General features: G+C 44.9%; 1 protein-coding gene across 1 annotated transcript in view; it reads right to left on the bottom strand.

Moving 5' to 3' along the window:
* Positions 1–15250, bottom strand: part of POLR1B (RNA polymerase I subunit B) — a 102358-nt gene that overhangs the window by 80836 nt on the left and 6272 nt on the right. Inside the window, exons 2-4 of the mRNA XM_029593781.1 lie at positions 14017–14184; positions 8618–8764; positions 7363–7495 (exon numbers count right to left, since the gene is read on the bottom strand). Coding sequence (XP_029449641.1) covers positions 7363–7495; positions 8618–8764; positions 14017–14184 — 448 coding nt within the window. The remainder of the gene's footprint in view (positions 1–7362; positions 7496–8617; positions 8765–14016; positions 14185–15250) is intronic.

Here is a 15250-nt window from a genome sequence, read left to right as displayed (position 1 = left end):
AAAAGGGATTCAATCTCTTTAGTGGAGATTGACTCGAAACTGTCAAATTTGGGTCTAGTAAGAGACTGGAGATTCTCACCTGGCTTGGGAGGTGTAGTATTTGAAGGCAGGAGGGCGAGTGTATTTAAGATCTTCTGTTGGAAGAATGTAGCGAGCTCATTAGCCTTGGAAAGAGCTTGTTCGTCTGGAATAGGTGGGGGGGTAGATTTGGTGATTTGTGTCACGTAGGCGAATAGGGCCTGGGCATCATATTGGAAATGGTGTATTTTAGTACTTAGTACTGCCCTTGCAAAATTTGCGTCCTCCCAGGCCTGGACATCCAGGCAGTAGAACCTGGAGAAGGTATGTATGGAGGACCATGTCGCCGCCCGACAGATCTCGGCTGGCAACAGCATCTTCGTTTCCGCCCAGGACACTGCCTGGGCCCTTGTAGAATGGGAGAGGTGGGGGCTATCCTGCCTCTACGTAGGCCGCCTTGATTACTTCTTTGATCCAGCGGGCTATGGTTGCCCGCAAGGCAGCTTCCCACGTTTCTTCCCGCTGTGAAGGACGAACAGGTGGTCCGTCATTCGTACAGATTCCGATCTTTCCAGGTATCGGACCAGGAGTCTGCAGACGTTAAGATGGCAAACAAGGCGTGAATCTTCCGAGTCCTTATGTTCGTCTGGAGATGGCCGCGAGATGGTTTGGTTTAGATGAAAATGAGATATAGTTGCGATGGAGAAGGTACAGAGAAGGGCAACCAAAATGATAAAGGGGATGGAACAGCTTCCCTATGAGGAAAGGCTGAAGAGATTAGGGCTGTTCAGCTTGGAGAAGAGACAGCTGAGGGGGGATATGATAGAGGTCTTTAAGATCATGAGAGGTCTTGAACGAGTAGATGTGACTCGGTTATTTTCACTTTCGAATAATAGAAGGACTAGGGGGCATTCCATGAAGTTAGCAAGTAGCACATTTAAGACTAATCGGAGAAAATTCTTTTTCACTCAACGCACAATAAAGCTCTGGAATTTGTTGCCAGAGGATGTGGTTAGTGCAGTTAGTGTAGCTGGGTTCAAAAAAGGTTTGGATAAGTTCTTGGAGGAGAAGTCCATTAATGGCTATTAATCAATTTTACTTAGGGAATAGCCACTGCTATTAATTGCATCAGTAGCATGGGATCTTCTTAGTGTTTGGGTAATTGCCATGTTCTTGTGGCCTGGTTTTGGCCTCTGTTGGAAACAGGATGCTGGGCTTGATGGACCCTTGGTCTGACCCAGCATGGCAATTTCTTATGTTCTTATGAGAAACCACCTTTGGAAGAAAAGAGGGGACAGTGCGAAGCTGTATGGATCCCAGTGTGAACCTAAGGAACGGTTCCCGACAGGATAGTGCTTGAAGCTCGGAGATGCGATGGGCTGAACATATTGCCACTAGGAATGCAGTCTTCAAGCTCAGGAGCCACAGTAACAGATCGCGTGTAGGTCTGAAGGAAGCTCCCGTTAGGAAGTCTTGTACTAGATTGAGATTCCATAGGGGCACCGGCCACTTTAATGGTGGTCGGACTTGTTTGACCCCTCTCAGAAAGCAGGAAATGTCTGGATGGGTTGATAGACTGATGCCGTCCACTTTGGCTCTGAAGCAGGCCAGCGCAGCCACCTGAACTTTGAGGGAGTTGAGAGACAACCCCTTCTTCAAACCGCCCTACAAATTCCAGGATCAACACGGATTTACCCAAGGGTAGTCTTGCCTAACAAATCTGCTTCACTTTTTTGAAGGGGTTAATAAACATGTGGATATAGGTGAACCGGTAGATGTAGTGTATTTGGATTTTCAGAAGGCGTCTGACAAAATCCCTCATGAGAGGCTTCTACGAAAACTAAAAAGTCATGGGATAGGAGACTATGTTCTTTTGTGGATTACAAACTGGTTAAAAGACAGAAAACAGAGAGTAGGACTAAATGGTCAATTTTCTCAGTGGAAAAGGGTAAACAGTGGAGTGTCTCAGGGATCTGTACTTGGACTGGTGCTTTTCAATATATTTATTTATTTATTTAAAGTTTTTTATATACCGCCGCTCATCAAAGATATCACGTCGGTGTACAATGAACAGGAACTTACGCCGGAGCGTTATACATTTAACATATATATATATATATATATATATAAATGATCTGGAAAGGAATATGACGAGTGATGTTATCAAATTTGCAGATGACACAAAATTATTCAGAGTAGTTAAATCACAAGCAGACTGTGATACATTACAGAAGGACCTTGCAAGACTGGAAGATTGGGCATCCAAATGGCAGATGAAATTTAATGTGGACAAGTGCAAGGTGTTGTATATAGGGAAAAATAAACCTTGCTGTAGTTACACGATGTTAGGTTCCATATTAGGAACTAGCACCCAGGAAAAAGGATCTAGGCATCATAGTGGATAATACTTTAAAATCGTCGGCTCAGTGTGCTGCAGCAGTCAAAAAAGCAAAAAGAATGTTAGGAATTATTAGGAAGGGAATGGTTAATAAAACGGAAAATGTCATAATGCCTCTATATCGCTCCATGGTGAGACCACACCTTGAATACTGTGTACCATTCTGGTCGCCGCATCTCAAAAAAGATATAGTTGCGATGGAAAAGGTACAGAGAAGGGCAACCAAAATGATAAAGGGGATGGAACAGCTCCCCTATGAGGAAAGGCTGAAGAGATTAGGGCTGTTCAGCTTGGAGAAGAGACGGCTAAGAGGGATATGATAGAGGTCTTTAAGATCATGAGAGGTCTTGAACGAGTAGATGTGACTCAGTTATTTACACTTTCGAATAATAGAAGGACTAGGGGGCATTCCATGAAGTTAGCAAGCAGCACATTTAAGACTAAATCGGAGAAAAATTTTTTCACACAACGCACAATAAAGCTCTGGAATTTGTTGCCAGAGGATGTGGTTAGTGCAGTTAGTGTAGCTGGGTTCAAAAAAGGTTTGGATAAGTTCTTGGAGGAGAAGTCCATTAACGGCTATTAATCAAGTTTACTTAGGGAATAGCCATTGCTATTAATTGCATCAGTAACATGGGATCTTCTTAGTGTTTGGATAATTGCCAGGTTCTTGTGGCCTGGTTTGGCCTCTGTTGGATACAGGATGCTGGGCTTGATGGACCCTTGGTCTGACCCAGCATGGCAATTTCTTATGTTCTTATGTTGACTGTCCGCGGAAGGATCTCGCGGTCCTCATACCAGGCTTCAAATACTCTGAAAGATCAAGCGGCTGCAGGATTAACCTCTCAACATCCAAGTTGTGAGTGACAGAGCCTAGAGGTTGGGATGCTGCAGCCTTCCTTGATCTTGCGTGATGAGATGTGGGGAAGTCCCCAAACTGATCGGTCTCCAGATGGACAACTCCCGTAAGAGTGAAAACCAGACCTGTCTTGGCCAATAAGGGGCTATGAGGATAATAATCCCCCTGCCCTCACAAAGCTTCAAGAGAGTCTTCATCACTAAGGGATCGGAGAATACACATACAGAAGACCCTTGCCCCAATGACAGGTGAGGGCGTCCAAGGCTGTTTTGCTGTCTGACCTGTACAGGAAGCAGAACAGAGGCACCTTCCTGTTACAGGGGGACATGAACAGATCTACGACTGGGTTCCTCCAGAGGCGGAATATCCAATTCGCTACCCCCTGTTCTAAGGATCACTCCTGGTGTCTGAAGGCTCGACTCAGCCTGTCCGCTACCACATTCTCCGTCCCAGCCAGGTACATGGCCCTGAGCATCATCCCATGAGATAGGGCACATGACCAGATATGGATCGCTTCCTGACACAGGAGGTACGATCCCGTGCCTCCCTGCATGTTGACATACCACAAAGCTACTTGGTTGTCAGAGTGGATCAGGACAAATCTGTTGGACAGCCGATCTCTGAAAGCCCATAGCACGTACCTTATCACCTGAAGCTCCAGGAAGTTGATTTGACAAGAGCATTCCTGAGCCCATCTACATGAGCTCCCCACCCAGGGTGTATGCATCTATGGATAGGACAATTTAGGTAGGGGGACTTCGAAAAGAGATCTCCCATTCCAGATTTGAAAGTACCCGCCACCAGAACAATGAGTCCCGGAGAGACGGGATGACTCGGATGCAATCCTGAAGGGTCTGAGTGGCCTGGCGCCACTGCGTCTTCAGGGTCCATTGGGCTCTGCGAATGTGTAAATGTGCCAAGGTAGTGACATGGATAGTTGTAGCCATACGGCCCAACAGCCTCAAAATGTGCCAGGATGATACCTGCTGCCTCTGTTGGATCTCTGTCAGGATGGTCGTCAAGATGATGGTCCTCTAACGAGATAGGAAGGCCTTGGCATGAGCCATGACTAGCAGGGCTCCTATGAAATCCCACTGAAGTGATGGACTGAAATGGGACTTTAAGTAGTTGAGAACGAATCCTAGTGACTCCATCACCCGTATGGTCAAGCACAAGGACCTGGCAGCCCCTGCCTGAGATGTGCTCTTGACCAGTCAATCGTCCAGATATGGGAAAACATGCACTCCCAGCCTGCAGTGGTGCGCCACCACCACCACAGCCAGGCATTTTGTGAAGACCCATGTTGCTGACACAAGCCCAAATGGCAAAACCCAGTACTGGAAGTGCTGTTTTCCCACCACAAATCGGAGATACCTCCTGTCACCGGGAAGATCTTGATATGAGTGTATGTGTCCTTTATGTCGAGGGAGCATAGCCAGTGCCCTTTTTGCAAAAGAGGGATCAATATGCCCAGGGAAACCATCTTGAATTTTTCTTTTCTAAGAAATTTGTTCAAGGCCCTTAGGTCTAGGATGGGATGGAGTCCTCCTGTTCTCTTTGGAATAAGGAAGTACCTGGAGTAGAATCCTGCCGCTCTCTTTGCCCTGATGGTAAGGGCTCGACTGCTCTGGCCATTAAGAAGGAGAAGAGTTCCACTAGAAGTACCTCCTGATGTACTACCAGCCCCCAAAATGGGCACGGAGGGCAATTTGGCGGAACACCCAATAGGTTCAACTGGTTCCCTTGACAGACAATGGACAGAACCAACTGGTCCGAGGTTATACTGGGCCACTGGTTCGCAAAGAACTGTAGGCTTCCCCTGACTGGAGGCTCCATTGTCCCGAGTACGGGCAACTGGCTTATGATCACCTCGATCCAATCCAAACCCCATCCTTAGAGCTGATTGAGGATCCAGGTGGGGCTTGGGGCTCTCTGCTGCCTAGGACGGCCGTGGGAGCCCTTATGGTGTTGATGGGAGCGAGGGGGTGGAGAATAGCACTTCCTTTGGCGAAAGAACTTTCTTGGCGCCAGTCTCGTCATCCTCCTAGAAGAGGAGGACGGATCCGGAGTACTGGCGGAGAGTTGTTGGAGGGTTTCATGGTGGTCCCGAAGTTGGGCCATAGTGTCCTTCACCTTATCTCTGAAAGTGTAGAAGCGGTTTGAGTCTTTTTAGCACCTGAAGTTTGAAGAAGCAGTCCTTTGTAGTGTTGTTGATGAACTTCTTTAGGTTTAACTGGTTATCAATTGTAACTCCGATATCTCTTGCTTGGCTGACCAGGGTGTTGGTGTGGGTCGACTGAAGGTTATCACTGTGGTTGGGAGATATAAGGAGCAGTTCCGTCTTAGACATGTTCAGAACCAGGTTTAGGCGAGTGAGGGGGTGGTTGATATCTTGGAGGCAGTTGTAAGTGTTTTTGAGAGGGATTTGGTTATCGGGATCAGGATTTGTATGTCGTCGGCGTAGAGATAGTGTTTAAGTTTTCAATTCATAAGCAACAGGCAGAGGGGAAGAAGGTATATATTGAAGAGTGTGGGGGACAGGGAGGAGCCCTGAGGTACTCCTCTTGTGGAGCTGATGCGTGGAGACTCTTTGTTATTGATTCTTACTTTGTAGCCTCTATTACTGAGAAAGGAGTCAAACCATCTGAAGGCTGTTCCTGTTATCCCGATGTCTGCAAGTCATTTAAGGAGAATGGAGTGATTCACCGTGTCAAATGCAGCCGAGATGTCAAGAAGTACTAGAAAGAAGGAGTGTCCAGTGTCCAGTCCCATGATGAGGTGATCTGTGAGGGAGATGAGGAGGGTTTCAGTGCTTAGCGATTTGCGGAATCCATATTGCGTTGGGAGGAGAATGTTGTGGTCTTCCAGGTAGTCTGATAGTTGGGTATCGACTAGTTTTTCCATAATCTTAACAACAAAAGGCAGATTGGAGATGGGGCGGAAATTGTTGGGTTCTTTAGGGTCTAGGTTTGGTTTCTTGAGAAGGGGTTTGAGAGTGGCGAGTTTTAGGACGTCAGGGAAGATTCCTTGTGATAGTGAGCAGTTTATGATATCCGCTAGATACTTGGAAATGGTATCTGGCATCGACAGGAGTAGTTTAGTTGGGATTTGGTCGAGGGGATGGAACGAGGGTTTCATTTTCTTTATTAAGGATTCTATCTCTAGAACGGATGTAGGTTCAAATGATTCCAGTAAAGTTCCAGTGTTTGAGGAGGGAGAGATAGAGATGGGAGTAGAAGTAGAGTAGGGGGGTAGGAGTGTTAATAGGTTGGATATTTTGCTTTTGAAAAAGATAACCAGTTCGTTTGCCTTTGATTGTGCTTGAGCGTCCGGGATGGACGGGGTGGTGGTTTTTGTGAGATCCGATACATAGGAGAATAGGGCCTTAGCGTCGAAAACGAGGTCGTGGATTCTGTGAACGTAGAAATCTTTTTTTGTTTGAAGGGTGGAGTTCCTGTAGAAGTGGAGGGTTGATCTGTAGGCGGCTAGCGTGCTCGGGAATGGGGTTTTACGCCTTTTGTTCTCTTTCTTTAGTTCAAGTAAATGTCTTGAAAATCAAATGTGTTTGCAAGGCCCAAAGTTGGTTATCTGTGCTCTATAATCTTTATTTGTTTATTAGCTTTTATATAATCGACATTCATGGGTACATCATGCCAGTTTACAATATAACTAAAGGAGGAAATTACAAAAAACCAGCGTGGGGGGAGAGGGAGCAGATAGAAAGAGAGAAGGGGCGAGAGAAGAGAGGGAAAAACAGGAAGAAGAGAAAAGGAACAGTACCTGATGGAAAACAGAAGCGCTCTACTAGATACAGATAGTGGATGAGTGTAAGTGTGGGAATGATGGAGCCACTTCTCTGTGAAAACCTGCTAATGATGAAGCAAATTCCCAATTATATTCATACAACCTTATCAGTGAAGACATAGAAAAGTTGTGCACCATACATATTCTCCTTCTGACACTTCATCATCATAGTTCAGCTATCAAAAAGTCTCTGAAGACCTTATTTAGCCTCCATTTCATCTTGAATATTTCCGAACATATGTATTCCCCCAAGATGAAGCATCATCAAATCATCTTCACTTACCATACTGAGTATAGCCTGGACCTCTTTTCTTCCACTTGGGCCTAACCATAGCAATAGGGAAATTTCTTCTAGGCATAATGAGCATTCTGATAACCTTTTCTATGCCGTTGATTATAAAATATCCACCCATTTCCTGGAAGGATAAGGAAAAATTAAAATGAATGAAAAGAAGGTACAATCAAAAGCTGCAGTCATACTGATACCATGTGGGGTGTTAACCCAACAACAGAAAACGCCTTAAATCTACAGAAGAATCATTATAGATCCTGCATCAATTCAATAAGATCTTCTGACTGCTGCCTGCCAAGCACAATGCAGACTTGATTTTATTTTTTGATTTATTTTTTTTTATTTCTATTTGATATTCTGCCATTTCCTAGGAAAGGCACAAGGCGGATTACAAAGAAAGATGTGAATTTCAGTACAAATGTCTGAGGGTAGGAGGAGGGGACATAAAGACATAAAACTGGTAACTGAATAATGTAAAACTGTATAGCACTAATACACAGTATACACTGATTTCACCACAGCTGAAATGTTGGTTTCTATTGCGAGTTGGCAGTCAAGATGGATCCCCAGACTAAGTACAGAGTCTGAGGGCTAGTCTCTGAAACAGAGGGTGGGAGCAACAAAGTTGTCAGATCCGGCTTACCCAAAGCAGCTCAGATCTGGATGGGTTGAGTTTAAGTTTGTGATAGCTAAGCCACTGGGCTACTACCAAGAGACAGTTGTTAAAATTAGAAATAGCGGAGTGTTGGTCGTCTTTTATTTTAACACATAGCTGGATATTGTCAGCAAGCAGATGACATTTGATGCAATAGGACTGAATGATGTTGCAGATTGGCAAGATGTAAATGTTTAAAAGACATAGAAGACGGAGTCCTAAGGAACTCTGTATTAAGATTTTTTGGAGGAGCATTTATTGGCTCAAACAACACACCAAGTTCTGTCACTGAGAAAGGACTGGAACTGCCTTTCTATCTATACCAATTACTTTTAATTAAAACTCACTTCTCATTTCCAGGAGCCTGATAAGGCCAAGTTTGGAAAACTATCAGATTCCTACCAGTCCACTATGCTTTGTGATAAATCACTCACTAGTGGTGTCACCAGTCTGTGTTATCTGATGTACGACAAGTAAACCATTAGCAGGAAATCCACTGCTCAAAACAATCATACTGGATTATGATGCACTAGGTAAGGCAGGAGCAACAAGACTAGCTTGAGTGCAGTCCATTCCCAGCCCTGCCCTTACCTCAGCCTCCTCATGGTGTTCAATGAGTGCCTTTGGAGGGAGGTTCCACAAGTTGCAAAGCTTTGATTTCACCATGATGGGAACAAGTCCCAGGGACTGCTTAATAATTCCTTTAGGGATACCATTCACTGACCAGCTGATAGAAGCCTGCAAAGAAATAACAATGATATAAATAAAAAAAATGAACCTCCAGACAGCTGTGCATGTGTGTGTGTGTGTGTGTGTGTGTGTTAAAACTGAACATAGCATAAAGAATGTAAGGATGCAACCTCTGACCATTCTGGAAATGGTACTTAGTATCCCCCAATGCCAGCATAAATAAAAACAGATCAGAACGCCAAAGAAGGGTAGAGGAATCAGAAAAAGATTATTCAATAATATTTTCAATCCCCAAAGCCAGGTGTACACTAACAACCTAACGCCACATGGCACAAACCTTCCACAAAATATTATGGGGTAGATTTTCAAAGCAGTGTGTGGCTGTCCATGTGCGCGCGCCAGTGCACGCACATGATAAAAATCAGACGGCCGCAATCACATGCACGCCGGATTTTAAAATCCACGCGTGCATGTGAGGGCGGCGCACACAGGAGGGGGGAGGGGCAAATTTTTGTAAAATACACGCGGCAACACAATCAGGCCTTCCCCAGTTCCCTCCCCCCACCTTCTACACTTCCTACCTCTTCCCCACTCCTGCCCACCCCCTAAACCTAACCTACCTTTCCCTAAATTTTTTATTTTATTACTTACTGCTCCTCCGGAGCAGAAGCAAGTTACAACGGCGTGCGCTTCCCTGGAACAGTGGCTAATGGCCACTATCCCGGACGGCCTCCATCCCGCCCAGACCACACACCCCGCCCGCCCCTTTTTCAGTGCCCTGCACTTGTGTGCGTAAGTCCCAATTTTTACGCACACGGCCCATTGAAAATTCATCCACATGTGTTTAGGGAAAACTTGTGTACTAGAGACAAAGACCAAAAGAAAACCACAAATCAAGATTCAAAATTTCACTTAGAATCAAGGCCTCTAGTTTCCTGCAATTTTGTAGCTTCCGCCACGGAATCTAACCAAAGCCAAGGAAGCAGGGGAAACTGCTCAGTGACCTAACAATGCTGCCCTCTCTTACAGTTCTTTTGGTTGTGGACTGGGTGCTTCCCCTTTCTCCCTCCTGAATATCCCCTTCCTGCTGTGCTGGGCCTACTGCCACCATTTCAGCCTCTGCCAGAACCACCAATGCTGCTGCAATTCTACCCCTACTCTACCATTCTAATCTTGGGACCAGGTCGCTCAAAGGAAACGAGCATGGGTGCCAGGAAGGAGGTAGCAGTATCCTGTTGGAACAAGCTGGGGAGGTGAAAACTCACGACAGGAGGGGAGGGAAAACTGTGGGGAGAAGCAAAAAAAGAAACATGGAGGAAAGGAAGAAGAGACTACAGAATAAAGAAGAAAAAATTGGATGGGGATTGGGGAGACTGGCTGTAGTAAAAGGGTGGGGTAAGAGGAAAGATAGGAAAAAGAACAAGGAATAAAAGGTAAAAATAGAAAACAAAAATGGTACAATAAAGAAATAATAAAAATAGAACAAAAGAATCCTGAATCACACAAGTTATTTTTAATATTTTAAAGCTCAACAAAAAAAAGATATAGGTGCTAGCTTTTTTGACTAACAATACATTTCTGACTAGTTTTTGAGAACGCCACTCAATTTATCACGCCAAAACAAAATCAGAAGGGCCTTACTGGAATATTTCCAAAGAAGGAATTTATTCTTACTTGATAAGTTTCTTTCTTCGAGTCCAACCAGATCAGTCTAGACGCATGGCTTATGCTCACCAACCAACAGATGGAGACAGAGACTAACAAGTTTGCTAATATCATTCCTTACAGGCTCTCATGCTGACCTCAGCCCGCCAAAGGAAAATTAGTTCTTACCTGATAATTTTCATTCCTGTAGTACCACAGATCAGTCCAGACCATAGGTTAAGCCCCCGTTCCAGCAGGTGGAGACAGACTAGAATTTTGAGGCTAGCCCATATAAGAACAGAACCTACCCAGGAACCCTCAGTATAACCATTGTCAAAGCAGAAAGGTATAAGATCAAGCAAATACCAGGATAAATAGTAAGTTTAATAACTAATAACCAAACAATTTAATGAACTGTGTAACTAAGAACGCTCTTGTATATCTACCCCTGATCATCGTAACAATGCTTCCGGTGCCTAATAGCAAAATCCCAGGAAGATGATACAGGAATCAAAAAAGAGAAAAAAAATCATATAAGAAAGAAAAAATTTGAGTGGACAGAATAGAAATGGGCGGGTGTCTGGACTGATCCGTGGTACTACAGGAACGAAAATTATCAGGTAAGAACTAATTTTCCTTTCCCTGTACGTACCCGGATCAGTCCAGACCATGGAATGTCACAAAGCTTCCCTACAAAGGGTGGGACCCAGACAGTCCCGCTCGAAGAACCTGACGACCAAAGGAACCAAAAACTGGAGCCTGAACGTCGAGGCGGTAATGACGAGCAAACGTATGAAGAGATTTCCATGTAGCCGCCCTACAAATTTCTTGCGGCGATACCGAGAGAGACTCTGCCCAAGAGGTCGCTTGAGAACACAACGAATGAACTTTAAGGCCGCTAGGAACCGAGCAGCCCTTGCAAATATAAGCAGAGGAGATCGCATCCTTTAACCAGCAAGCGATAGTAGCCTTAGACGCTTGCTTTCCCTTGTTGGGACCACTGCAGAGGACAAACAGATGATCAGAGACACGAAAATCATTAGTGACCTCAAGATAATGCAATAAGACTCGCTTCAGATCGAGACGACGAAGATCGCTACCACCAGGAGCAGCGACATCCTCTGGTGAAAAGGCGGGGAGCTCAACCGACTGGTTAATATGAAAAGACGAAACAACCTTGGGTAAAAAAGAAGGTACGGTCTTCAGGGAGATGCCCGAGTCCGAAAAACGCAAGAAAGGGTCTCTACAAGAAAGAGCTTGAAGCTCAGACACTCTCCTGGCTGAACAGATAGCAACCAGGAAAACAGTCTTCAGAGTCAAGCCCTTTAGAGTGGCACGAAAAAGAGGCTCGAACAGAGCCGAACGGAGAGCTCGAAGTACAAAATTCAAATTCCAAGAAGGAAAAATAGACCTGACAGGCGGCTTTAGATGCTTAGCGCCTCTGAGAAAACGAACAATATCTGGATGAGAGGCGACCGGCTGATCTTCAATGGTTCCCAGGAGGGAACCAAGAGCTGAGACCTGAACACGCAAAGAGCTGACCAAAAGACCCTTGGAAAGACCACGTTGAAGAAAAGAAAGTATTACTGAAACAGAAGGCGAGCGAGGCGAGACACCCAACTCTTCGCAGACATTTTCAAATACTTCCCAGACCCGAACGTAAGTAAGGGATGTTGACTGTTTGCGAGCACTAAGGAGATCACTGGGAAGGGAACCTAAGCTGAGCAAATCAAAGGGCCAAGCCCACCTAGGAACCCCAAGAACGAGGGAGGCAGAACTGTCTCCCTGACACAGTCAATAAAATGACAGAAAGTTAAAGGTAATTTTTTTTTTTTTTACAAAGAAATCAGTTGAAAACAATACTTGCTTGAGCTTGCCCCAGAGAAAAGAATCAAAGAAGAAACCCCGAGGGGAAAAAGGGCAAGCTAACAGGGAACCACAGGGTGAGCTGTTCCACCTGCTGGAGACAGACAAATACTGATGGCTGCAGGGTAGGCTCTGTCCTCATATAGGATACCCTTTCAGTTTTGGTCTGTCTCCACCTGCTGGAAAGGAGGCTCAACCCATGGTCTGGACTGATCCGGGTACGTACCTGTTTAAGTCCTGATTCTATTTTCCTGTCCTATGCATCTTTAAGGGCAGCACCTCTCTTCACCAGAATCCTGCTTAGTTTAGTGACAGCCCAAACCAGTGCACCCACCTTAGGGAGCCTTAACGTTTTCCTTTTCTTTGGAATGACCGGATACAGCTTTGACAATGCTCATCCACCTTTCAGGCTGGCTTCAGGAGTATGCTATTCTAAATCCACCAGATTCTTGCCTGACCTATGCAAAGGAGAGGCTTTAGAAGGCTTTTGAATACTAGTCATAACAGGGTCCTCAAACTGGGACCCTCCTCACCTTTTTACAGGTGTTAAATATTGCTGAGGAAAGACTGAAAAATCAAGGACAAGAGTTTATCCCTGTGAAACGGATGTGTCTCCTTCTTCCAGCTCTCCCTCAGGGCCATTTTCCCTTCAGATTCTTTAATCTAGAAGACTTAGCGAACTTATCCTCTACCTCCTCCTCTTCCTTCCTTAGTCTCTTCTACCACAAACCTCTCCAAATTTATTCCTTGGGGGGGGGGGGGGGGGGGAGGGGGAAGGTATCACTGGCATGGCATAAACATTTTAAAGATTCAGCCAAAACTTAAGTCCAGGCTGAGGAAGAAACTGCCTCCATACCCTAAGGAAGAGGGAACTGCTCCTTTAAGACTTGCGGCAAATGCAGTGCCTGAAGGTGTGGCTGATTACAGCACCACGCAAATCAGAGGGGGAGGCTCGGGTTCAGAAATGCTGAGCTTCAGTCTCCATGCTGCTCATTCTCCCTCTCTCCGGAACGGGCTCTGTACTTCAATCCTTCTCTCAGTAGCTGCTGATGCACCTCAGACTTGATACAAAGCACGGTCTTCTTCCCATGATCTAGCAGAGACGCCATAATACCTGCCCTGCCTGCTCAAAAGAAATCCCAGCAGCAAAAAATATTATCAGCAGTGCTCCTTTACTCATCCCAGAGCTCTACCAAATGTCTGTTTACCCCTGCAAGGCAGCACACAATGACCCCCCTGAGGTTCCTTTTGTCTCTTTTGCTTTCTTTTTTTTTTTTCAAGGAAAGAGAATCCACCATCTCGAAGAGCAGAGACGCCTGATAGGAAGGAGGGGAAAAGGAGAAAGCTTAAGGTCTGAAGCCCACAAGCCAGTTAATGGAAGCCCCCTGGTCTAAGGCTGCGCTCAACTGGAGGAGGGCATAAAGGGACTTTCACCTCAGGAGTTGCCCTGTTCTAAATTTGAAATTTCTTCTTAATCCAGCATGGAATGTTTGTCTATCATCTGCTTCAGACAGACAATACTGCCTGGCTGAAGTCAGCCCAGGAGCCTGTAAGGAGTGATGTCAGCAAACTTGTTAGTCTCTGTCTCCATCTGCTGGTTGGCGGGCACAATCCATGTGTCCCAAATGGTCTGGCTAGGTGAAGGTAAAGGTGTGGTTTACTAGATTGCACATTGGAAATTGTTTCATTTCTTTAGAGATTTCAGGGATTTTGTTAATGTGATCTAAGATCCTGAAATCGTAGGTAAGGTTTTTGACCCATCACTATTATAAACCAGGTGCGTTACTCACAGACAGCTTCCCTCGATAAGTGCTCCTGCGCCCTCGGCATTCTGCTGGATACACCTTCAGCTCCTTGCAGATACATCCTTTAGGCACCATAGGAGGATTAATGGCAGCTTCCACAATAGCAAATGTGATTTGCTCATTTTTAAACATGAACTCCAAAGGAGGAATAGCCTAAAACACAAACACTAGGTATAACTATGCTGTGCGTGGTCCAATGAAACGGTTCCCAACATTCTCAGAGGCACACGTAACCATTCTGGTTTTCTGGATTTTCATAATGAATATAACCCAAAATCAACATTCCCCCTAAGGCACATGTGTGTGTGGCTGTGCAACTTTCCTCCAGCAGTCACACACACATTTATTTATTTATTTAGTGATTTTTATATCCCGCGGCACATAAAGATATACATCACCTTGGTTTACAGTAAACAATAAATTAGCAACAGGCATTTACAGGAAGTAAACAAATGACAGCAACAGGCTTTACATAAATAACGGATTTCAGGAGTGCCTAATATAACTCCTTTAACTATTAAGAACAAATGCATATTCTAATTCAATAACTAAGCAGGAGAGATAATAAGCAATTAACCTGCTACAGGCCTATTCCATTAGTTAATGTCAAGTCACAAATATTGCAAATAGGGATAGCAGGCGTAAAGGGAGAACAGAGAAATTAGCAGATTGAAACAAACACAGGGGAGAGAAAAAGAACAGGGAGCTAGTGAAAAGTAAACAAGAAAACGGCATTTCAGATTAATCGAAGATCATTGCGTCACACACCAAGCCTCACAGAACCCAGCAAGAGTCCCATCCTACAGCTTACCACTGTTTTTTAATCATAGAAACATAGGATATGACACCAGAAAAGGACCATAAGACCCATCCGGTCTGCCCAATTTACTTTCTATTGCAATGCCATTGGCCCCAACTGATCTTTAGTTTTCCCTTCACATCTCCATAACTAGGGATCCTCTATGCTCATCCCAGGCTTTCCTGAATTCTGTTATTGTTTTTGGCTCCACCATTTCCACCAGGAGGTCATTCCATACATCCACCACACCTTCCATGAAGAAATATTCCCCAGTGTTGCAACGGAGCCTATACCCTTGGAGCCTTATACTGTGACCTCTTGTTTCAGAGCATTCTTTCCTCTGGAAAAAAGTTTGCTATTTGGGCATTTATACCTTTGAGGTATTTGATATGTCTTAAGTCCATGTCTCGCCTCTCCTGT

The sequence above is a fragment of the Rhinatrema bivittatum genome, chromosome 3 (genome assembly GCF_901001135.1).
Source record: "Rhinatrema bivittatum chromosome 3, aRhiBiv1.1, whole genome shotgun sequence".
Classification (NCBI taxonomy): Eukaryota; Metazoa; Chordata; class Amphibia; order Gymnophiona; family Rhinatrematidae; genus Rhinatrema; species Rhinatrema bivittatum.
This window is presented reverse-complemented; position numbering and strand designations above follow the sequence as displayed.